This window comes from Knufia obscura (assembly GCF_036327395.1).
Source record: "Knufia obscura strain CCFEE 5817 isolate CBS 148926 chromosome Unknown scaffold_1, whole genome shotgun sequence".
NCBI lineage: Eukaryota > Fungi > Ascomycota > Eurotiomycetes > Chaetothyriales > Trichomeriaceae > Knufia > Knufia obscura.
This window is the reverse complement of record NW_027042687.1, coordinates 3,568,080-3,591,952: the sequence shown is the minus strand read 5'-3', so window position 1 is coordinate 3,591,952 and position 23,873 is coordinate 3,568,080. Positions and strand designations below refer to the sequence as shown.

The 23,873-nt window shown below is 51.8% G+C and overlaps 11 protein-coding genes across 11 annotated transcripts; 6 read left to right on the top strand and 5 right to left on the bottom strand.

Moving 5' to 3' along the window:
- Nucleotides 1–448: 448 nt before the first annotated feature.
- PMZ80_001362 (uncharacterized protein) lies at nt 449–2,641 on the top strand (the record flags this gene model as incomplete). Its single annotated transcript, XM_064869807.1, has 1 exon — nt 449–2,641. One exon carries the CDS (start codon nt 449–451, stop codon nt 2,639–2,641), a length of 2,193 nt encoding a protein of 730 aa, XP_064735304.1.
- A 3,541-nt stretch (nt 2,642–6,182) lies between these two features.
- On the top strand, nt 6,183–7,232 carry PMZ80_001361 (uncharacterized protein; the record flags this gene model as incomplete). Its single annotated transcript, XM_064869806.1, has 1 exon — nt 6,183–7,232. One exon carries the CDS (start codon nt 6,183–6,185, stop codon nt 7,230–7,232), a length of 1,050 nt encoding a protein of 349 aa, XP_064735303.1.
- A 318-nt stretch (nt 7,233–7,550) lies between these two features.
- ALG11 (asparagine-linked glycosylation protein) lies at nt 7,551–9,188 on the bottom strand (the record flags this gene model as incomplete). Its single annotated transcript, XM_064869805.1, has 2 exons — nt 7,551–8,859; nt 8,914–9,188. The coding sequence occupies 2 exons, from the start codon at nt 9,186–9,188 to the stop codon at nt 7,551–7,553; spliced, it is 1,584 nt and encodes a 527-aa protein (XP_064735302.1).
- Nucleotides 9,189–9,965: 777 nt separating this feature from the next.
- Nucleotides 9,966–10,715, top strand: PMZ80_001359 (uncharacterized protein; the record flags this gene model as incomplete). The annotated part of the gene is made up of 1 exon (XM_064869804.1): nt 9,966–10,715. The coding sequence occupies one exon, from the start codon at nt 9,966–9,968 to the stop codon at nt 10,713–10,715; it is 750 nt and encodes a 249-aa protein (XP_064735301.1).
- A 1,338-nt stretch (nt 10,716–12,053) lies between these two features.
- Nucleotides 12,054–14,645, bottom strand: PMZ80_001358 (uncharacterized protein; the record flags this gene model as incomplete). The annotated part of the gene is made up of 1 exon (XM_064869803.1): nt 12,054–14,645. One exon carries the CDS (start codon nt 14,643–14,645, stop codon nt 12,054–12,056), a length of 2,592 nt encoding a protein of 863 aa, XP_064735300.1.
- Nucleotides 14,646–14,981: 336 nt separating this feature from the next.
- PTC5 ([Pyruvate dehydrogenase [acetyl-transferring]]-phosphatase 1, mitochondrial) lies at nt 14,982–16,826 on the top strand (the record flags this gene model as incomplete). The annotated part of the gene is made up of 1 exon (XM_064869802.1): nt 14,982–16,826. The coding sequence occupies one exon, from the start codon at nt 14,982–14,984 to the stop codon at nt 16,824–16,826; it is 1,845 nt and encodes a 614-aa protein (XP_064735299.1).
- Nucleotides 16,827–17,305: 479 nt separating this feature from the next.
- On the top strand, nt 17,306–18,046 carry PMZ80_001356 (uncharacterized protein; the record flags this gene model as incomplete). Its single annotated transcript, XM_064869801.1, has 1 exon — nt 17,306–18,046. The coding sequence occupies one exon, from the start codon at nt 17,306–17,308 to the stop codon at nt 18,044–18,046; it is 741 nt and encodes a 246-aa protein (XP_064735298.1).
- Nucleotides 18,047–18,120: 74 nt separating this feature from the next.
- PMZ80_001355 (uncharacterized protein) lies at nt 18,121–18,552 on the top strand (the record flags this gene model as incomplete). Its single annotated transcript, XM_064869800.1, has 1 exon — nt 18,121–18,552. The coding sequence occupies one exon, from the start codon at nt 18,121–18,123 to the stop codon at nt 18,550–18,552; it is 432 nt and encodes a 143-aa protein (XP_064735297.1).
- A 1,880-nt stretch (nt 18,553–20,432) lies between these two features.
- PMZ80_001354 (uncharacterized protein) lies at nt 20,433–21,227 on the bottom strand (the record flags this gene model as incomplete). Its single annotated transcript, XM_064869799.1, has 1 exon — nt 20,433–21,227. The coding sequence occupies one exon, from the start codon at nt 21,225–21,227 to the stop codon at nt 20,433–20,435; it is 795 nt and encodes a 264-aa protein (XP_064735296.1).
- Nucleotides 21,228–21,589: 362 nt separating this feature from the next.
- Nucleotides 21,590–22,390, bottom strand: PMZ80_001353 (uncharacterized protein; the record flags this gene model as incomplete). The annotated part of the gene is made up of 2 exons (XM_064869798.1): nt 21,590–22,175; nt 22,386–22,390. 2 exons carry the CDS (start codon nt 22,388–22,390, stop codon nt 21,590–21,592), a joined length of 591 nt encoding a protein of 196 aa, XP_064735295.1.
- A 289-nt stretch (nt 22,391–22,679) lies between these two features.
- On the bottom strand, nt 22,680–23,006 carry PMZ80_001352 (uncharacterized protein; the record flags this gene model as incomplete). The annotated part of the gene is made up of 1 exon (XM_064869797.1): nt 22,680–23,006. The coding sequence occupies one exon, from the start codon at nt 23,004–23,006 to the stop codon at nt 22,680–22,682; it is 327 nt and encodes a 108-aa protein (XP_064735294.1).
- Nucleotides 23,007–23,873: the final 867 nt, after the last annotated feature.

The window sequence follows — 23,873 nt, the reverse complement described above, 5'->3', positions numbered from 1 at the left end:
ATTCCGTTCGCGGAATTCCAGGAAGGTGATATCTATCAGGGGTCCTTTGGCCTTCTGCCCATGCCATTCAAAATGCATTTTAGCTGGCAGCTTTAACGTGCGATGTGTAATTGAAAGGAAAATGAGGTGACCGCGTGAGTCTCTGGGATTGTACTTCGATAATATAGGGGCGGATAGGGATAACAGGTTGGACGGATAAGAGGGTTTGTATTTGTGACAGCGCCTGGTGGTCAGTCATGAAAGGGGCTCAGAAGCAGAAAATTGTCACATGCCTAGACTTGGATTCCTGGCGCACGCCGACCTATGACGTTCCTTGTTTCGGGCGTCCTCTGGCTTCTGAGTACGCATTTCTAAACATGTGGCCTCTCTCGCAACGAAGAGCTGCATATGCATTACATGTATCGTAGACAAGGTTCATCGATAAGACGGGTGTGCTTCGAGAGTCCAAATGAGTGAATACCTTCCATCTTTCATCGTTGAGCCTGTGCTTCGCCAAGCGCGTCGCTTCTCATCACGGACTCCTCACTCACATCCAGATCTCTCCGAGGCCGATCATTCTCTTACCGACGCGCCTTCCCAAGTTGCTCAAGCCGGCTACTTGCCTACTGTGCCTGATTTCCAGAGGTTCTACCCGTCGCGCTTCTGGAATACGTCCACACCTCCTCCGACTTCAGGAAGAGATGAAACTACAGAAGGCACATGGCAGACTTTGGCCAGAAACATACAGCTATGGGCGAACCAGATAAATAACCTCGACGTCATCCCGTCCCCTCCTCTAGATCCGATGCCAGACAATGCCATCGCCGAGGAGGATGGAAGTCTTGCTTTTCCGCCGCTCCCTACTCCTGATACAGGTCACACAAGGCCTGTGCGGCTAGAAGAGCATCGAACCGCCAGCGAAACCTCCTTAAATCCGGCGCAGGAACTGCCATACCGTTCAAGAGCACTAGCCGAGAGCAACCGAGAACATTCGGTGTCTGATCCCATGAACCATCCCGGTACACATCAGCCTCCTTCGAGGGCCGAGCCTGCGCTGGTGAATGCAGACAGTAATAGCTACAGGAGAAGAGATGGATCAGGCCAGCTGCCGGAAGACGACGGTATGGGTGCTTTGCGGCAGAGGATCAACGCTATCATGTCAGGACCAGGGTCTCCTGCAGAGCAATCAAAGCTGATACACATCCTGATGACCGAGAAATACTCTCGGAATCAGTCGCCTCCATCCAACGGAGGAAGAGCAAGAATACCCAATGCTGACCGTCCTTTATCGCCGCTTTCGATGAGCTCAACCCAGCTCGCACAGCCTGTATTCGACTTGACCACAAAGGATATAAGACCCACCTACGCTCCGCAGGATGTAGATGAGGATGGAAATGTTCAAGAAAAGCCGGACCTTGGATGCCAACACTACAAGAGGAACGTCAAAATGCAATGCGCCTCCTGTGAAAAGTGGTATACTTGCAGACTCTGCCACGATGAAGCCGAAGATCATACACTGCCAAGAAGAGATACGAGATACATGCTTTGCATGCTGTGTAAAACTCCACAAGCCGTTGGTCAAACTTGCAAGCACTGCTTGGTAGAAGCTGCGTGCTACTATTGCGCCATCTGCAAGCTCTGGAACAACGATCCAGACAAATCAGTCTACCACTGTGACGATTGCGGTATCTGCCGCTTAGGCAAGGGTCTAGGAAAAGACTTCTTCCACTGCAAAACTTGTGGTGCATGCATGTCTATTTCGGCCGAGACCACGCATAAGTGTATCGAGAAAAGCACAAAATGCGACTGTCCCATCTGTGGCGAGTATATGTTCACCTCGAACCAGCCTGTGGCTTTTATGAAATGTGGTCACAGCATTCATGAGGCTTGCTTTACGGAGTGGTGCAACACGAGCTATAAGTGTCCCATCTGCTCAAAGAGCATAGCTAATATGGAGACTCAGTTCAGGCGGCTCGATCATCACATCGAGGACCAGCCTATGCCTGAGGAGTACCGAGACAACCGTGCTTACGTCTTCTGCAATGACTGCAATAGTCGCAGTATCACGAAGTATCATTGGCTTGGCTTGAAATGCTCAATATGCGCGTCCTACAATACCACTCAGCTAGAGCTTCTCGGTCCTGAGCAGACGCCACAACAAGTTCGAGAACAGAACGAGCGAGCGCAACAACTCGGCGAAGCAGGTTTAACTGCCAGTCAAAGCCACACTCCTGCTGCAGAGCTGATGTCGCCTGCCGAAGAAGGTATACCAATGCCGACCCAGCATACGTTGCCAATACAGATAGCTCCCTCTCCTAGATCCCCGCATCTCTTGCCCCATTCACCGACAAGGTCTTCAAGGTCGGTGACACCAGTTGTGGGAAGCTATTTCGGTACGGGCTCGAGGACAGAGGAAGTCCGTCGTGGTAGTTACTTCAGCATCTTCAGCGCAGGCCAACCAACGACGCCTTCAGGATCGGCAAATGAGCACCCGTCGGATGAAGACATGGACTTTTGGGGCGGCCACAGTCCGAGAAGTCACGATGCTGACATGCAGGCAGCGAACGCCTCGGATGATTCGAGTAATAGCGATGATGAGATCATGACGGATGACGACGATGACCAGGAGGAAGACGCAATGGATCTTCTTGGACATCGGTGAAGCTTGGTCTCTAGCGGAAACTGAAATACATTCTTCATCAAATCCTTGCGTCGCTCCAATACTGGCATATCAACGCGCATGCTCACGAGTAGCTGAACGCAACACAAGTGTCGCAGTTGGAGGGAGTGCTCATTTCCTTCTTCAACCAACAGTTGGCTCCCAACGTCGGAACAAATGCCGCCATCGCCCACCGCCACGTAATTCCAACGCATCCCCCGTCACGGTGGTTATGGAGCTGCATGCCTGGATACAATGCTCTAGCGTGTAGGCCCAGAAACTGGCTATGTCATTATAATAGTAGTCTATGCCGCACGCGAGGCTTGAGGTGCTGGTTTGCCACTCAGACATCGCATCTGTACAGTCGAACGCCAGAGTGGCTACCTGGCTAGGCTCCGGAACAGTATAGTTGGCAAATTGGCCCTGTGCCGGCTCGCTGGCGGAGGTCAGAAGGGTCACCGTGGAAGGCGGTAGAGGTTGTGTCACTGTTGGAACTGATTCCATCTCGCACCTGCAGTCGGGTTCAGCGTTGCTCTCTGATGCCTCACGCTCCTCTACTCAACCGGGTGTTGACTCACCGTGCTTTTAGCTTCGCCATTTCTGTACCGAGGCTTGCCCCCAGTATTGAGGCAAGAACGATGGCAGTCACTACCACAGCCAGTATTGTGGTCGCCGCAGGTGATAGTCCACAGAGCAGTTTGCGAGTAATTGGGTGTGCTGTTCCTCTTGCGGCGGCTTCGTTAGTCCTAGCTGATACCGCGTCCTCCTTTCGGATCAGACCAGTATTGGGACTCGTTACAACCTCTTTCTCGGCGGGCACTTCGGCGGGCACTTCGATCTCCATCACTTGGTCCATGGCATATCGAGATTATGGCAAGAATGTCGCAACGCCTTTCTTCGGGTGTCTCGTGGGCTTCGACACTAAAGCTGATTGTTTGCTGTCATGGTAGTACAGATCTAGCCCTGTGCTACTGATATGCATCTGTGCCTGGAAAGGTCTAGACAACTCGCCACAATCTTCCTCCACAGCTTCGCGCTTGTATCAAATGCGCTCACATCAATTATCCGAGCAAGCATGTTAACTAGCGGTGATGTGCTACTTGCAGCCCCAGCCGTCGCACCTCATTTGCAGAGGTCGAAAGCTTGCACAACTCGATCTGCCTCTTCATCGTATGGATGTCTATTGTTCATTTGCTTATTCGATGCTCGAGGTCACGTCTACGAGCGTAGACCGAATGGACGGGTCCGCACCAGCACGGAGGGGGTCGATGCCAGTCTCGTTTTGGCTGTTCACAATAACACCGCGGCAAAGCGGTCGCTCGGAGCCGAATGAGCCTATGAGACTCATGCGAGCTCAAGACCATGGCACTGTCTAACGGGGTGGATGAGCAGGAAGATTTGGGATATGCCACTGGCACTCCCGGGTGCTATGCCTGGGTTTTGAGTCGAAGTTGCGACGCGTGGTATCTCGGGGCGCTCCTTCCTCATTGTCCCCTTCACAGAATAACCCCACCTTCCTCCGCAACATTCTCAGTGTTCATCTCTTTTCTTTTTTTTGCTCCTCTCTGTTGTCTGTCATCTCTTTCAAAGCTTTCTTCTGCCTATCAGTATCCAGATATTCTATCTTAACATCAACACAACACCGTCACATGCTTCGAACCGGTACGTGTAATGCATCGCTTCATTCCGACCTTGCTGTCGAATTTTGCAGGGTACACAGGCCTTCCTCGAACGAGCTAACGTGCAAGGCAGCTACACAAATTCTAACGTCCGAGCATGAACATACCGCCTTTTGCTTCGAAGGCAGGAATCGGGAAACATGACTGTTGAATCAAAAACTACGAGGTACGCCCCGAACGACGACCTATAGATACCAACTAATCATCACCAGCACCGCACACGCTCCTATCAACATCAGCGGCAGAGTTACATCCGACGAGACCACATCCATAGATCCTGCTCACCACATGCTACAACTCATCATACCAGCTGTCAACCAACCATCGCGGGCTTGAACATCACCATCAGCCATGCGAGACAGCAGTAGCAAAAGCCGCCGCACGTTACAAAGGGGAGGATCAGTGGACGGGGTGGTCAAGTCGATGAGAGTAGTAGCGGGCGAAAGCTAGCTCCTCGAAACACTGGCGGACTATGTAAATGCAGTTGCGGCAATTGGGCAGTCTCTCTTCAAGCGGCGCTCTGCATAACCATAGTTGCGCGTCCGTTGGACTGCTAGGAGGGTGGCAGGGATTGCTCAAACAAAAGCAGACACTGCTGTATCAGAGCACACCGACGATGTCACACACCAGGGAAGAGGTACACGGGGTCTAACGAACCCGACGCAGGACTACACTTGGCAAAACATGCACCTTGGGCGGTTTCTATGGCCCCTGAAGGGGGCGCCTTGCAGGTTCTGTGATCTTCCATTACGCCTGGCTCTTTGCAAGAGAGATCTGTGAGGCCGATCCCTTGCAGTGCAAAGCGCTTGCTCATTGCTTCGGCTTTGGGTGGCAACCATTCCAGCACCACGGTCAACGACACCGAAACGACAAATTCCCGACAGTCTCAGCAGCGACTACCATAACAATCAATTTTGACAGGGTATGTATTCGCTTCCGCGGCCATCATTAATTCGAACAGCAGTGAGCTCTGCAAGGAGACACCTTCACGTGGTGCAGAGTGTCAGTAGCCTACTTGGTGAAGCTAAGTCTCCGCGCAAGTACGACCCCCAAACACACATAGGAGACCGTGGGTGACCAAGAGGCGAAGAATGTGTCTTACTGGGTGGGAGCGAGTCACAAGTCCATCCATTCGCGTCCATAGGTACTGGTGGCAACATATCACTGCAAGAGCTTGCGTGAACGACGGAGGCAATGAGTTTGTGGCTTCTCTTGATCTCCGGGGTTTTATTCCACACTGCAAGCCATGCGGCTATGGTCAGTCTCGCTATCCGTAGACATGTATTCTCTTCATGGCAGTGGCTATTTTTCTTTCCTTTCTCCTTCAATGCTGGACTACGATATCTTATTTTCAAGCTGTTCCATCCGTCTCTCCTACTAGGCTACCAGGTCGAGGTACATGACGATCGTCAGTTGCTGTGATAACAACGACTAGAAATTTATGCAAACTATGAACGCCGCATGTTGCGCTCTGTTGCCAATGCGTCGATCGGTTGCTGCTTGCTAGAATGCAAGTGACTGCTCAAACATTCGTTCAAATGAAGTCAGGCAAAATCCTGCTGCAACCGCGAACATTACACGAACAACTTCATCCAGATTAACACGGATGGCATTTCAGAAACTACCATCGTGCCTGCATGACAACTAGAAGTAGCGACCCCGTACCATGGCTCGGGCAGGATTATGGCATTGAGAAGTTTTGGAACGAGCAAAGACATTGCAAGCTGGTCTTGTCGAAGGTAGGTGCTTCCGTAGATGCATCGACAGCTTCTCCTGTCTGTCATGCCTCCTTCACTGACCATGATTGCTGTCACTCGATTGCCATTCAGTTGCAACCAATATAAAACATCTCGCATAATTCCAATATGTCTACCACGAAATTCAACTCGCTTTATCTATCGAACCTTCTCAACGCGCCCACGCCCTGTCATCCATCTAGCATAATGAAGGGCCGACACAACTCGATTGCCTACCCAACCAACCACATATACGGCCACCCCTCACACAATCCAATCGGCTCTGCCCAACTCCCAACTCAGTACATACCCACCTACCCAAACTACCACCCACCACAGCCCTCTCCACGCGAAATTCAACTCCAGCAAGAGAACGCCCACCTCAAAGCCCAACTCACAATCCTCCAAGCCCAACGCTCAACCGAGCAATACGCCTACAACGCCTTCGTCGACCACGTCTACACCCTCGACAAGACCATTCCCGCCGCACAGCGAACGCCCGAATACAACGCCGCCCATAATGCGCTTGTCACCATCAGCCAGAAGTACACCAAAGCGCAACAAAAGGCATCGAAGAATCCTGTACCAGGCTTGAATCAGCAAACCCACACTTCAGCACAATCGCAACCGCAACAAGGTCTACAAACCACCAACCCCCTCAACACAACCATCTCCCGCGAACTCCAATCCCAACGCAACAGAGCCTCAAAGACCCTCCTAAAATCAGACATCAGATCCGAAATCCACTCAATCACTTCCTTACTCCGCAGCATCAACCACCGTCTCTCCTCCACCACAACCTCCTCCACCGCGCCAGCCCCAACTTCCGTCCCCCCAAATACAACACTACCACCCAAACCGCACCTCGCCAGCACCTGCCGCACCCTCGAATCGCGCATCCAAACACACACAGACCTCCTAGTCTCCTACATGAACGGGCGCTACGAGTGCATTTCCAAGGATCTCCGCCCCAAAGTCAAGAACCTGCTTGAACCATTTTTTGCTGAGCCGGGAGACGTGCGGGATCTGGTGAGGTGGATCGTGAGTGAGACGAGGAAGATGGTCAGCGTGGATAGGGCGGCGATGGAGCCGTCGACGGAGGATTTGGTTGCGCCGATGAGGGATGTGTTGGGGGCGTTGGTGGGGGTTTTGGAGGGGGTTGAGGGGGGGTTGGAGTAGCTTGGTGTGTGGTTGAGATGGCATGTATGTGGCTTGGTTTGCGCGAGATTGCATTGCGGTGTGCGTGGCAGGTGTGAGGAACTTCGTGGAGTTGGTATACATGATTGAAGAGAGGGATATTGCACGGTTTGATCGCCGCGAGGCTGACGATCGCACGATGTAGTGTGCAACATGTTGTGTTCGGAAAAGAGGTTGGACATAGAGAGCCTGCAGATATTTCCTATCTTGGGTATCACATCTATTTGTCCCGTACGCCTTCGTGGCTCTAGTGCGCTGCTCGAAAATATGCTGATGCCGGTGCTGGCGCTCCTTATAATCTTATGTCTTACTTGCTCTCTTCATGTGTAGCTTGACGAGCTCCCTGACTCCCTCATTCCACTTTTGTTCAAATACCTCACCCGTGAACCTCTTGCTGCTTTCTCTGCACCTTAACCTCATCTCGAATTTCTCTTCCTCATGCATATCAACTAACACCTTGCCAAATGCCTTAGCATAATCGTCTTCTGTCTCACATTTATAGCCAATGTCCTTGCCCTCGAAAGGCACGACGATATCCTCTTTCACACCACCGCTATTGTGAACCACAGGAATCAGTCCGGCTGCAAGTCCTTCGACGTTTCCAATGCCGAAGTGCTCGGCGTACATACCGTTGACCCCTATACTGCTTGTTTGTAGATGCTGGAGAATCAGACTGAATGGTGCATCGGTGACAAATGTGGTGTGCTCGGTGATCTTGAGTTCGTGTGCTTGGAGACGGAGGTTATAGATGTGCTTCTCGTCAGGAGTATTCGTCCGGACGCTGCCAATGAGGATCAGTCGAGGCTTTTTGTCCGGTGGAAATGATGCTTCATGTTGATGCAAGAACTTGGCGAAGGCGTCGAGGATCATGGAGTGGTTCTTCTCCGGACGGAACTGGGCAACGTAGAGAACTGCTGCATCTCTCTCCTTCGATGAATCGGCGTCAAGTTTGGTCTTTGCTATAATCTCGTGGACTGGACAAGGTGGGTATACAATGCTCGGTTTCTTCGGTCTCCACAATTGACGAATATGGTTGGCTGTCCAGGTTGAGTTGCACATGACCACGTCTATGCATCTGCCGGACCAGCCATAGAGGTAAGCAAATATGTGCCAATATATCTTCTTTACTTGTCCTCTCCAGCCACTTCCTGCACCGGAGTGTATACCTTTTGTGCCTGTTGTGTCGTCTAGACTGGAGAGCATATCTGTGCTGATAGTAGGGTAGTGTACGTATGCGCCGGTGGGAGCTCTTGGAAACAGGTATGATGCGAATGCGACAGCGAAAGCGTAGCCCATGGTGTCAATGAAGACGTCAGGGACGAGGAAGGTGAAGGCCTCGTAGGCGAGGACGATGCTGCCTAGAGACTGTCCGAGAAGAGTGAAGTGAGGCCATGTCGAGGCGAGGACGTAGTGGCGCTTGGAGAGATAGATGAACTGCAAGGAATGTTCTTGTAGGGTGATATCAAAGCGTTTCTTGACCGTCTCTATGGCCGAAGTCCTTTCGATTTCGTGGTCTCCAGTATAGACTGCGCAGATGGCTTTGGGGTACTGTTGTTGCGTGGCAGCGATAGCAGCCCATAGTACCCTCTCACCACCTCCTCCGGCATTGCTGGAACCGTCAGCAGGGTGTAGCACTACTGGCTTTGACACATTCGGGACTCACCAGAACGGATGGAAGAAGCCTATTATGCCAGACCACTCGTCTCGACCTGACTCTTTTGGAGGAGTGCCTACCTTTCCCCAGCCATTGTCGACGTCTGTGACATTCTCATGTGAATCAAGGTCAAGATCCCGCTTCAAGAGCGCACGGAGAATGTCTCGTCGATCTTTAGATTGTGCAGTGAGGTATCTGCCCAAGATCCACAATGAGAATCTACCAGCCGCGATCAGAAGGAGGGGCAGAAGTGTCAGCAGCCCCAGAACAGCGGTGACTGCCATGACCACCTCGCACGATATGAAGAAGGTTACGGCTCTGCGAAGACATATTCATCAAGATGAAGGAATTGTCCCATTGGTAAACATTTGTCCTCATGCACACATCTCGTGTTTGACATGCGCCGACTCTATCCCCAATGACGTTGCCGCCAGCTGAAACGCGCAGGAACGCGACTTCCACAATTTTGAACCATTTCATCTTCTGTATCGAAGCAGATGGCCGCCTCTGGCTGACGGAGTCAATGTAGCATGCTGCGAACGATACAATCTCGTCCTAGAAGATGCCTCAAGCACACGCTCAACCGCTTTGCGCCTTATACACCCCCAGTCAATCGCAACTTCCATGCATCAGCTAAACAGCAACTCGGTGCTATTGCAGTGGTCGAGTCCTGCCATTCATTCCTTCCCTACGTAGCAGCTATACCGCTTGCTGCTTCAATCCCTCACATACTACGCTACTTTCTAGTCGATAAGCCTGCGATCAGCCAGGAACTTCAACACACTGACACACTCGGTCCTCTCCGCGCAGCATGGTCAGCCCGTGGCAAGAAGTCAGAGCCTTCCACATCGGGCACAAAGATCCCGACTCTACCGGACCATGTCCTTGAGCTGGGAATGCCTTCTGACGAGATGACTTGGACACAACACAATCGACTTGAGCACAAATGGGGCCGTTCATCTTCTCGCCGCGTGTTATCTTTAGTTTCCACTACAGCCCTTCACTCGAGCTGGACTCTTGTCGCCCTTCTCCAGTTGGGCTGGAATAGTGGCATAAGCAACATGCTGCTCTCCGAAATGTCCTACAACTCTGCAACTGGAGGTTGGGACCTAGAACGCTGGTTCCGTCAAAACTTCTTCGACCTAGATCGTTTCTGCTCCGATGGTGTCATTCAGAAGGCTGAACAGGCCATCGCATCCATTGACGACCTCGAGGCTGCTATTGAAGCATACCATTTTCCGGACTCGGAACCTCTCCTCTGCGGGGGATTCGCATTGATCTTTGGAGCGCTCTATCTACGGAGGAGCACATGGTTCACCAGCTGGAGGCCGATCGACGTTTTTAGCTTCAGATTCCCAAGGCTCCTCAGTCCATTTGGCGGGAAACTTGCTTTCACGCCGAGGAGGCTAGAGACTGGTGTCCTGGTAGCTCTGCCAGATTGGTTTCTCGTCTACCGGGTGAATCTCGACGTATGCAAAAATTTCTGGTACGATTTCTTCCAAAACCCATTTAGGGCATTGCGAGCCGGAACACCCCATGGCACCAATCCAGGAGGCATCATGGTTTTCAGCACGATAGTTTTCGCTGTATGGATAGGCTGCGAAGTTTTCCTATGCACTGTGTTCAGTCCAGCGCAGCTTTTCTATCTTCTTGGTTGTGGCTTCTCTGCATATACTCGGGCTGTCTGTCTGCAGAACCATGAGATTTCAGAAAGAAAAAAGTATGCTCAGGTGGAGAAAAAATGGCTCCCTCGAATGGCTACTGATAACCCGCACTTGCAGCTGAGAAGGAGGTCTTCACATTATTACTAAGTTGAGGCGGGGCAAAAGTCAATCGCATTCGCAATGGAAGCAGAGCGGTAGCTGCGTCGTTACCTGAAGCAAGAGGATATTGCCAATATGGTCTCATGCCTGTCTACTTACAAATCATGGCGGAACTAAAAGATTTGCGTATCAGAATTTGCATGCTGCAGAAGCATCAGCAACCGGGGTTACCGTGCCCAATATGGTCTGCGTTAGAGCCACGAAAGACAACACGAACCACAGATCGGTAACAGTCCGAGACCATCGACTGTGCTGCCCATCACAACCCGAGTCCCCGCCTCGACCATTAACTTTGAGCTTCACCACTCTGCAACACCGAAAGCGCCCACGAGAATCTTAGAAGATGATCACATGTCCAGATACGTTGGGCTCTACTCCCTCTTGCTTACTCTATCGTGGACCGGAGCATACTTTACCGAATAACACCCGGAACTCTTGGTACCCATCGTCTTCGCTGTCGCTGACACCGTGTACGGATCTCTGTCTACGTCAAACGCATGAGCATCAGAACCGATACATCGCAGAACCGGGACGAGTCGTACAGCTGTGGCCATACGAACATTGCGGAGCATGTATGGCTACAATCAATATCATGTCAAGCTCTCCACCTTATTCACTGTTCCTGCATTCGCGGCGTCTTGCTGTACGCGCTGGTCAATGCACATCCATCGTCGCACTCCCCTAGCGTAACCGACGTGTACTTCTGTACACCCTCTTCACGTTTCGCTTAGCTACTTTGATTTACTCAGATCATAACAGCACCTATTCTAGGAGTCACATATCGTATCGGGACAACAGACAGACAGACTCGATAACATACCTACCTACCAGAGACATCAGCGATTACGTTTTCCTCTCTGTTGGTGACCAGCCCAGTGCAAGCAGTCAGTGTCCAGTTTCATGTTCTGGGCACATCTCATCCCACATCATTGCTGGTCGCGTCACTCGAAGAAGCTGCCAGTAGTGCAGTGCCCGTCGAGATGAATCGATTGATGGTCGATTCGTCGTCTGTGGCGTCGGCCTTCCGGATCCAAATCTACCTACCATCAACGAAGTGACATTTGCGCCAAGCTCTGTGAGTACACAGCCATAGCATAGAAGAGATGGCTGCTGAACAAGGTGTGACTGCTTGACAGCAGGTCATTGAAGTCAAGGGCTTGGAAATGCTGGCTTCATAGCCGGCCAATTCATGCTATATACTGTACAGCTTCTATGGATTAGCCGCCTACTGTATGCACGGATAAGAGTGCTATGCGAATCAAAGGCCGCCAATGCAATGACTCCCTACCACCCACCAACAACGCTCAGCAATCTGAAAGGATCAAATCACAACGCACTCTGCACTCGACTCGCCAAATCGCCACTCCCTTGCTGCTTAACCACATTCAATATCCAAGTCTGCTGATTCCTGTGTAGCATCTTGAGCCTCTTCACGTACAGACTCATATTCGTACTCGTGTTGCCCTTCAGCTCTTGCAGACCGGTCGTGATGAGCCAGCGCTGTATACGTTGTGGACTTGACTCGATGTCTTCTTCGGGTGCTGGGGCTGCTGTGGCGGGAGCAGGTACAGGTGCTGTAGCAGGCGCAGCTCGAGTAGCTGGTGGAGCGAAAGCAGGCGTGTCGTCTTCATCTCGGTGGCGTAACAACGGGCCCATCGCAGTATATGTACCCGGCGGCATCTGTGTTGGCTGATCTTCGTCTTCAGCCTCCTCGACCGTTGCGGCATGTAGTCCTCTTGAAGACGTCGGCTCGTCATCAACGACTTCACCAGCGATGGCGGCGCCAGCTGTGCTGTTCGGATCTACTATGTCCTCTAGCTCCGGCAAATCATCCGAGTCGTCATCCGAAGCTGCGTTGGCTGCGTCCTCGTAGTAGTCCCATCCTCCAGCCATTGCGCCACCGACTGTGAAGGCGCGCTGAATCTCTGCATCGTCCAGCTCGCCGAACTCAGCGGCCATATGAGTTTGTATCAGCTGCTCGAGGGCTTCGTCTGGCAAGTTGGCGGCTTCGGGACCGAGCTCTTCTCGCAGGGCCTGCATCTCTTCTGGCGTTGCGCGCTGGTCGTCATCGTTGTTGACGTTATTGGTATTGGTGGCTGGGTTGAAGAACCAACGGAGAGCGCGTTGGACGAGGTCATTGCCTACCTGGACGAACCCTGGGCCACCTGGTGCACCGGCTGGGGCCCGACGAGTGAGGTCGGAAGCTTCACTCGTGGGTGGTGGGAGAACGTCAGAGGATGATGTTGGCATGTTTGTGAATTGGCGTGGTATGAGTGCGATTAATGCTGGTATCTCGAGGGCCATGACATGACGGGCTTCTTCGAGGCTGATTTGTAGAGTTGGCGCATCGGGAGACGAATCAACGTGTGTCTTGTAGTATTGCATGGTGTTTGCGACTTCAGATATCAGGCCTATTGTCTCGGGTGTGTTCCATAAATCTTTCGCCCTAGTAACGTAGAGCTCTGTGTATAGTTTCTCGGCGTCTGTGCTGGGCAACTTGCCCCAGATGGATTTTGGAACAGGCTGCACTTCGATTGCGCTCGCGAGCGCAGAGAGGATGTATGGGTATCGATGAATTGCGAGCGCTAACTGCTGTCTTGCTTCTCTTGGCTTGTTGGCACGCAGTAGAGCGAGAGTCCGTGATATGGTAATGTTCGGGATATGTGACCATGTATTGCCGTATGCGCCACTATCTGTAAGGGCGAGAAACTGCTCGTGTTGGCGACCGCGCAGAGCGAGCTGGTCAATCATAAGTGTAACGCCGAATGGGTCAGACGTAGTATTAAACTGGAGTAGTAGCTTCGCCCACTCAAAAGCAGTTTTCCAAGTTCCCCTTTGCTCGAGGTTGCGAATATACCGCCATATGGTGAGGTAAAGTTCTCGGTTGGCTGGCTTGTCGAAGGATAAGCGGGCGGTACCTTCTCTGAATGCAGTAGGGAAGGAACTGTTGACTGAACGACCGAATGTGAACAGGGCTCGTTCAAGCAGATCACCAGATAGAGAAGAATCTCCCTGATGCTTTGCAATTTCTGAGACCTGCAGCAGAGTTGATATGTGGTAAGGGTACTTCTGAAGAAGAGAGATGATAGCCTCTGCCTGCATGGACTCGACAGCCATCCTGAAATCCCATTGAGCGTTCTTGTAGAGTTGGTTGTGCATAACATTGTACTTCTTCTCGAACCCGGTGACAGACAGGGCTTCCATGCTGAGACCGCCACTCGTAGCCAGCGGCCATTCTTCCTTGCCTTGCATGAAACAGTTCCGTCGCTTGGCCAGCGTCCCAAGCTCTTTTCCTTGGCTGGCTCTGTTGTATCTACCAGTCAGAGCAGTCTGAAGATCGACGCCACCCTGTTGGTTCTGCTCTCGCCGTCGTGCTGGCTGGTTCCGTCTGGAGTCATCTTCGAGAGCTATATTGCCGAAGAGTCCTCTCATCTCGTTGACAGGATCGAGATTCTTGGGCTCAATTGCCAGATGTTTCGTGGCATCTCGTTCCCATATATTCTGCGGTGTTATCTCGTCGGTATCATCTGATCGTTGCTGCTTCTTGAGTGACAATTCCTTGAGAGCCTTATCGATCTCATCTTCCGAGACATCCTTCGACTCTTGCTGCTGAGGTGTCTCTGCTGTCTGTTTCTGCTTCTTTTTCGGTTTCTTCTTCTTCTTACTTGTCTTGGGCGTTGAGGATTGTGGGGCTGATGTTTGTGAAGGTATTATTTGCGCCGAAGTGTCGTCGTCTTCTGGTTCGTCGTCTTCCTCGTCTTCGGCCTCATTCAGCATATCAAAAGCATTCTTCGGCTTGGATATTATGACTGGCTCATCTTCCTCTTCTGATTCCTGCTTGTCTCCCTCATCGCGTGTGGCAGCCAGTTGCTTTTCCCATTCCTGCTCTCGCAGCTTCCGCAGTGCTCGTGTACCCATATTGTTGGCGACAATAGTAGGCGAGATATCTGAACAGATCTACAAGGAGAAACCAACTTCGACCCAAGAAGTACTAAAGAGTGATATTTGCTATTTGTGATGTTGGTGGTGCCTTCCACATGCACACCACGACACAACTCATTCTTTGGATGCTACGTCATTCCATCCAGAATCTTTTAGTGGGCCTGCAGCCACCCCGATTGGGTTTCTTGATTAGCTCCAACTTAAAATTTAGCCTCACAAGGAATAAGGCAGGCGATCATCAACTTCATCGCAGCCAATGTTGCTTGGTTCATCTCATCCCTTCCATCACCCACCCCCAGTCGTTCCCTCGCCATGCGCCGGGCTGTTATTTCCACATTCCGCACAGCTCGACGCTCCGCTCTTCGAAAGGTCATCAGCAAAGGCCCCCTCTTCCACCGACCTGCAGTCGAGCATGCCTTGAGACCTTTTCACACCACAGCCGCAAGACGGTATAGTAATACACGGCAAGCCGCTTTCATGCAGTTACCTCGGACTCCTGTCGCTATAGTTGGAGCCATCAGCGCCGTTACTGCATATTACAGCCTGAAAGGACCATCATTGCAGCCTCAATCTCCAGAGCAAGTCCGCAGCTTGACCACTGATGCGCCTACTGCCTCACCTACCCCCCCAGTAACGACTCATGACAGAAAAGCTCTTGTGGTAGACAACGACCAATTCTTCACGGGCCAGATTGTCGGAGACGGGCCATTGGCGAAAGATACGGATGACCGAGGCAGGAAAGTCCTAGAAATGCTGTCTCCTGATCAAGCCACAGAAAGATTACGAAAGAACGAACAGTCCTATCTGGTAGGGAGGGGAAAAGGTGTCGTCAGATATGATGTCGTACAACTACCTTCGAACGACCCGATCGAAGACGATCATGCTGAAAAGATTGTCGAGGTGCCAAGCTCAGTAGCAGCAACAGATAATGGCGCTCCGAGCAGTGACTGGATGTTCTGGGGTGTCTTTGACGGCCATTCTGGCTGGACGACATCTGCTAAGCTACGTCAAGTTCTCATCTCCTTTGCAGCAAGAGAATTGAACACGACCTACAAAGCCGCTATTTCGAATACGAAATCACCATTCCCAGATCCAGCCAGTATTGACGCAGCTCTGAAATCCGCTTTCGTGAAGCTCGACAACGAGATCTGCATAGAGAGCGTGGACAAGGTCTTCAAGAACCCGAGCAAGAGACTAGGCGCAGAACTTCTTGCTCCTGCATTATCTGGCTCCTGCGCACTTCTGTCTTTCTACGATTCGAGGTCCAAAACTCTACGGGTGGCCTGCACCGGTGATTCAAGAGCAGTGCTGGGTAGGAAGAACGGAAAGACTGGAAAGTGGTTTGCTACGCCCTTGTCAGAAGACCAGACAGGGTCGAATCCCAATGAGGAGGCGAGAATGAGAGCAGAACACCCTGGCGAGCCACAAGTTATCTACCGTGGCCGAGTGCTGGGCAACCTTGAACCCACAAGAGCATTTGGAGATGCAGCATACAAGTGGTCCAAGGAGGTTCAAGATCAAATACGGAAACATTTCTTCGGTCGATCACCTAACCAATTACTCAAAACGCCGCCCTATGTTACGGCTGAGCCTGTGGTAACAACCACAAAGATCGAACCATCGAAGGGCGATTTCGTGGTGCTTGCGACCGACGGTCTCTGGGAGATGCTCACGAACGAGGAAGTGGTCGGTCTGGTCGGCCAATGGGTCGAAGCGCAGAATAACGGAAGTTCGCCAGCAAAGAGCTCAGGCACGGCTTGGCTCACTTCGTGGTTTAATTCCTCTTCACCATCTACAGGACTACCTGTCGAGAAGGGAGGGAACATGGATAAGACCGGAAAGGTCACGGCTGAGAACAAAGATGCTGGAGCGCCAATACGTCAACAGCAGTGGCAGATTCCAGATGCAAATTCGCATTCGAGATTTGTGGTTGAGGACAAGAACGTTGCAACTCACTTGGTCAGGAACGCGATGGGAGGAAAAGATAGGGACATGGTTTCTGCGTTATTGACACTGCCAAGTCCTTACAGCAGAAGGTATCGAGATGATCTGACAGTGGAGGTGATATTCTTCGGCGAAGGAGAAAGTGACGGTGTTGTAAGGGTCAATGAAGAAGCGAGCTCACAATCGAACGGTGAGCCAAAGGCCAAGTTGTGACAGTGGTTCAGAATCACGAAACCTTGTTGTGTGTAATTAGATATCCGAAGCAAGCGAGGCGTTCATGTGTATGCTCAATAGACGGACAGGATACCTAAATTCAACCTGAGATCTGTGCATGTATCTGCCTCGCATCTATTACTCTATTCACATTCGCTGCTGCCATCTGGCGATTGGTTCCTTAGAGTTGCCTATCCTCGTGACCAGAGGAGATATATCGTGCTAGCCAATGATATCACACGAATTCGACTCCACCGTTATTTGAGACTGATCCGCCTCGATCACAATCGACCATCCTCCTAGTTAGGCGTCCTGACCCGTGGCAAATCGCAACGCGGTGCCTTCCTCGTTCTTGCGCCGCGGGTGAATGTGACTACATAAATACCAGACACCGACGTGCACCACGTATCAGACAGAGTATTAGACAATGAGTCTTGGGATCGGACGCACCCCGCCAACCTACAACATCTTCAGCCACCATGGGTGACCTTCTCTCTTCGTGGATCGACAGCAGGTATGCATATGTGTTCGTGGGTCTCGTCGCTTACACATCAGTCTGCCATCTCGTCCGCTTCCGTCGCATAAGATCACTACAGCGCAAATATGGTTTCGGCACACCACAACGGCCAACCTTCTCCGACATGACAGACGAGGAAGCCTGGGAAATTCAGACCGAGATAGCCGAAGCCGAGTTTCCAGCTCTCTTTGAGAAGGGCCTCCAACTCGCCTTGTTTCGGACATACGGCATACCCAGCATCTCAAAGCTGCTCTTCCAGACAGCTCAACTGTCGAGAAGCGAGAATGTCGCGAAACGGTATGCGGATACGGCGGTGATCATCACGGAGATCTATGCAGATAAGCCGAGCAGCGAAAAGGGCATCGAGGCGTTTTCAAGGCTGAATTATCTTCATGGTCATTACCTCAAGCAGGGACGAATATCGAATGATGATATGCTGTACACGCTTGCGCTGTTCATGAATTCACCCTGCGAATGGATCAACCGGTATGAATGGCGGCAGATGACAGACCTGGAGGTCTGCGCCGTGGCTACTTTCCACAAAAGCATGGGGGACGCCATGGACATCAAGTACGACATTTTGCCAGGAAGCAAGACTGGGTGGAAGGACGGGCTTCAGTTCTACACGGAGTTGGACGGCTGGGCTAAGGATTACGAAAACGGAATATGTTACCGCACAAGGATAATTACAACACTGCCATAAAGACGAAAGAACTACTCTTGAGCACTGTACCGTCCTTCACGCACGGACTTGTGGCCCAGATTATAACCGCCGCTATGGACGACAGGTTGCGTGAAGCAATCATGTTCGAGCCTGCTCATCCGATCACAAAGACATTCCTGAACATCTTCATGGAAGCAAGAAGGTTCTATCTCCGCCACTTTGCGTTACCCAAGTTCGACTGGCAACGGCAAAAGAGCTTGAGCAAAGACACCAGCCCCGAGGGCAGGAGGTGGATCAGATTGTGGTCAACTACACCTCACTATGTCAAGCCGACTTTCTGGGGTCGTTGGGGACCATCAGGTCTGTATCAGTTGTTGTTAGGTGCGCCGAGGCCAGGCGACAAAGGTATGTGTCCGGAGGGCTATCTCAGCTCGAATCTTGGGCCTAGGGCGTTTGATGGGAAGGGTAAGGTAGAGTTCGAGCAGGAGAAGGTCAGGATCGCCAAGACTAGGACGGGCGGGTGTCCGTTTCTCATATCGAAGTGAAGTGGTTTGGCGTGAAGTTGAAGCTGGACTTCACCGACAGCTCATACGACTCGATTTACTGATGAACTTGATTGAACCTTCCGAACTCAACCTGAATCTGTCATACTCTAGGCTGTTGCAAATGCGCGGCCAATCAGCAGAATTTAATGGTCACGTACGACAGATTTCTCCATAAGATGTCTTGAAGAGGTCAGAGGGCGCGATGTTTGTCAATCGGGTGTGACGGTCGTGTTTGGCATCTTCGTAGCGGAGGTCAATTGAAAATTCTGCCGAGTCCCGCACTCGTGGCTTGCGCCTGGGACGATGGACATGCGAAAGAGACTGGTCATGAGCGGAAGCAAGGGAACACAGCGGCATCTGTTACGGGGACGATCGCTGTCACTGCAGCCAGAGGGATATCATTCATCGTTGGCACCTGGTATCTGCATCTACGTCAGCAGATTTTGGGAAGAGGGGGGGCATCACTCAGTCTGGTCATTATCATCGCGGTCGCAGTCGCAGCTCCTATCCGTGTTGTGACCAGTGCTGTCAACTCCCATTCCACTCCAGAGTTAACTCTAGAGTCAACTCCCGGGAGTTGGAAAATCTGGCCTGACTCCCAAACTCCAGAAGCCTTGGCGTTCACATACATAGCGGCCTTGGCACGTAATCGGGACAAGGCTAGTTAACCCTAGCCAGCTACCATACAAAGCGGTTGCTAAGCCCAACTCCAGCCTAACTCAGAGTACTACTCGGGAGTTAGGAGTTAAGGTCTAGCCAACTCCGGAGTTAACTCTGGTTCGGGAGTTAACAGCACTGGTTGTGACAATCTCACAAGCCTTTAGGCGCCTACCTATTGAGCTAGCGGACACAGGTAAGAAGCACTCGAGCTTCGGACAGCTTTTAGCATCGACGGTGTTGATACTGCCCTTGATCTCAGCTCTGGAGATACCCAAGGGAGAATTGGCCGTGCCGGACGGGAAATTGTCCCGGCTGAAACCAAGCAGATACCACTGACTGGTGGTAAGCCATCGAACAGGTATCCTTACCAGCCAAATCCGATCTTCAGGCAAAGGGATATCTCACGGCCCCGAGCCAGACGATTGAGATCCGAGAAGTCAGGCGACGGTTCTACTCGACGTGTTTGCGGGACAATTTTGATCCGACCATTCATTATGCATCTGTCCATCAGGCGAATCTATCGACCGGGCGACGCATGTCAGCAATTAGTGCAGACAGACCATGTCATATAGTACGAGTTCTGTCACGCAACGCAAGAAGCCACCACATCTCCTCGACTGGAAAATCGCAACACCATGTCTTCCACATTACTCTATCAGACCGCGGCGGTGCTCTTCGCGCTCGTCACTCCTGGCCATGTGGTATGCATATCTCGATGCGACATATACTAGTAATAGGAGAACCGAAGTCTTGACTAATGGGCGACAATGATACAGATGCGAGGTCACGAAATGGTCTATCCGGCCCTCGCTAAGATCCCTAAGAGCACCCGCGAGGACAGACTCGGTGCGCGTGGCGCCGAGAATTGCTGGTCCTCTGTGACCATAACATGTATCACCAGCGGTATGTCGTGCACACTGCTTGTACCGAAGTTCGACTGATCGTGTCTGCGTCGCAGCGCTTCTACATTATCAGTGGTCCCGCACGCTTGGACCCCAGACAACTGAGGAATTGGCGGTCTTCGTGTTGACGAACGGGCATGTACTGTATAGTGCGGTGAGGTACTTGCAGGTTGGGGATCGTATCACGGGTACTGCGTTGGCGGTGCCGAGTCTGACAGCGGTGGCTGCATGGGCCATGCAGTATTTGGGGAGGTGAGGGGTGGTCGCTAGTGGGCAAAGACTGGACATGTCCCTAGTGAAGAGCCGCAGACGCGTTGCTCATGCTTCATCATCTGGTACTTGGCTTGCAAAGAATCCCATCTCCTGCTCGCTTGCTTCTACTGCTTCTGGTTGCTCGAACGACAAGTTTCGGTTCCCCAATGGTTCTACCTCCATGCTGTATGTTTCCGACAGGCTGATTTCGGACAAGCTGCGTCGCTGAACGCCACCGCCAAATTGTAAATTGCGCGTCGGATGCGGTATGGCTTGTCTCAACGGTCTAATGGTGGTGTGGCTCTCAAGGCCTATTTCTCTAGCTAACTGGCGTCTATCGCGGGCTTGTCGTTGACTGATGGCTCCTGGATCCCCGTCAAAATTTGCTTTATAGAAGCCAGCTTCTTCCTTCAAGGTGTCATGTGGCTCCACGCATTGTGGGTCGAGCTTCCATTCTCCAGTGCCCTGAATCTGCTTACGGTTTGATTCGTTGATATGATCACGCAGTGCAGTCCAGTATGCCCAGTATCGTTGCTTTTCAGACGCCGCGACCTCCTGGCAGAACGGACAGTAGTAGTAGCCATCGCCGGAATCTGCCGCAATGTCCATACGTCGCTTGAATTTTTGGAATTCGTCGTGGTAGGCCTCGTTGATATGCTTTCTGAGAAGACGTTGCTCATGTCGGATGTTCTTTTTCTCCTCTGGAACCGTGTCGTCGCGAACGCAGAGAGGGCAGTGGATGAACTGGGATCTTACTTTCAAATCAATAGTAGGTGAGTTTGCCTCCGGTGATCGCTGCATAAAACCCCATGCTATTGCTTCATAGTCATATTCAGGCTCAGCCTCCTCTTCAATATTCATCGCCTGAACCGACCAAGATCGGGGTGAGAGCATCAAGCTGAGCTCCTTCAAGATCGTTGCGAGCGGCCGAAGATTTGATGTACTTGATCGAATCCTTTTGAGTAGGTTTCGGCCTGCGTGGCGAGTTCCTCGCGACGAGTATTGTAGGCGTCTGTTGTCAGGTTATCGCGTGCGTTCGCAACGGACATTGACCATGCCTTGTCCGCAAGTCTGTACCTCAAGCGCCTACGGTATAGACCCTTCTGATGAGCGTTGGTCATTGCCTGATACTGCAAATCCTGCGCAAGTGCTTCTTCAAGTATTTTGGCAAGACCAGGACCCTGCGTCTCCAATACCTCCTCCTTATTTAGTCTCTCAATCGCCTACCGTCCAGCGCGCTCCTGAAGCACTGCAAGCTCATCGTTCTCGTCCTCATCCTCGCCGAGCCTCGTACTTACAATGGCCACTTGGTACGCGAACTTGAGATAATGTTTTTCGAGGGTGCGAGTACCAGGTGCGTGGCCCAAGAGCTGTCGCGCGGTATCTGCTCCATACTTCGCATTGAAGTCGCTTGCAGCCTGACGTCGCAAGCTGTAGAGAGTGACTGTATCAGGGAAACCATTGCGCCGCGCACAGTCCTTGAGGTACCGAGTGAGGGCACTTGCTGGCAGAGTTGATTCGAGATCAAGCTCAGTGCCGGCATGAAGACTCTGAACAAGTATCGGGTGCTGATGAAACTCACGCTTCACACGAATATACATGAGGTCTCCCTCAAGCAACTGCTTCACAGTAGGGTACCCTCTAGCAAGTCGCGTCGTAAGGCTATGATGAGCAATCGATGCGGTACCGATAGGAGTAAGTTGTTGGATTGCGTTGGGCTGGCGAGCGAAAATTGTAGCTGTTTCCCTCCTTGAGGTGTGCCATCGCTTTTTCTTCGGTTGTTGCCCTTGAGCTTTCGTATCGTGATGTCTGCCCAAAAAAAAAGTCCTTCCTGTGGTGTCCTGATCCTCTTGCACGTAATATCTCCCCAAGTTAAACAAGGCAGGCTCGATTGACGGTCGGCAGCTGCAACATTTGGATTGCTTGGAGGACCGAGGAGCTGGGCCGCAGCCCAGTCATGCTGGCGATACACCAGGCAAGATGATGGATTTTGGCGTATGGTAGGTAAGCTGAACTCACTGCATCTTCACCGAGCAGCAAGCGCAGTTCGGAGGTCCCAAGCATCGAACGTTCCTCTTTCGACTAATCACTACCAGGCTTAAGCTCGTCACTCAGCTGCGCAACAATGTCTGTAGTCTCTGCATATAGCCGTCTCATGTTGGGCGCGTCGGCTCGTCTGCGGTATACCTGTTTGACTTAGAAGGTGAGTGATTCGCGAGCACGGCTCAACGTCGAACGTAGAATTGTCTGGCGACTACAACATATTAGAGTCTATCTTGTTGTGAATTGTCGTGAATTGTCGTGATGCTAAGCTTACTTGATCGAGCCTGACTTCGCCGTTCGCGCGTATCCAGCGAGGAATGTACGGACCATCCTGATAATAGCGTCGTCGTCTTTGACAGGGAAGCCGGCTTCAATCAGCTCTTCTTGATCGGCTGGTTGGTCGCGCTCGTTGCTGGGATCAATCATAATTGCCACATGAGCTAGGTACAGCTCGAAATAGTAGTCGTGAAAAGTTCCTTGCGCCGAGTGAACGTACGCGGCATCTTGAGCTGGGCCAGCGTCGCTGAGGACTTGTTCGACGTAGCGGCGTCGTGCCTGTGCATCTGAGGCGGCAAGTTGATCGATGCGAGGAGGCATGAAGTTACGGTTGAAGAAGGGATTTGGAAAGACTCAACGTGAGGATGAGAATGGGATTGCGACAGGTGTTAGGATTTAACGCTTCTGATGATGTCGACGATGAGGTGAGAAATCAGGGCCATTTGTGGGCAGACGGTATTGATAATGACCTTCACAACACATCGTTCTTGGCGACTTGGTTTTCAGTATAAAGTAAGCTGAGACTGAAACTCAGCTACTGCTTGACGCTTGCCATTTACTTCTCACTTTCGTTGTGATATCTGAGACGACGGAAGAGGTATCGAATCGATACCGTTTACCGTTTAGGCTGCAGGTCACCGCATGCATGTTGCGTGGTGCATCTATGCCTCTCTCCCACACAGCGCCTTGGGGACGACAGCTCCCTCCCCCTGCCTTCTGGCTTCTGCCGCCCACGTCTGTCGCTCCTGCCACCTGCGTCTGTCGCTCCTGCCGGCTGAGTTTCTCGCTCCTGCTTCGAGCAGACGTTGTTGCCGCTATGGCGACCCAAGAACAGTCAGGCCTTGTCTACCGACTCAGATGCTATCATCTGGCGCCTCCGAGTCTTCAACATCAACGTCAAACATTCTCTGCTTCTGAGTACTGTGTTCAATTTGGGCTGTGCTGGTGCCCATTCCTTCTCTAGAGCACGCCATAAGCGGACGCTTGATAGGCTCCGAGTATACGGTTCGCTGTGATATCAAGCATGCCACTCAAGTTGTGCACCGTCTGTAGGCTGTGTGCAGTTAGCTATTTCCAATGTGTACATCAAGGCTGGGCGCCGCTTGCTAGAGTTAGATACGTGAAGCCCTGACCTTGAAAGCATTAGCATTCTCTGGTAGCCGCACACCATGTCGTAGCGATGGATTC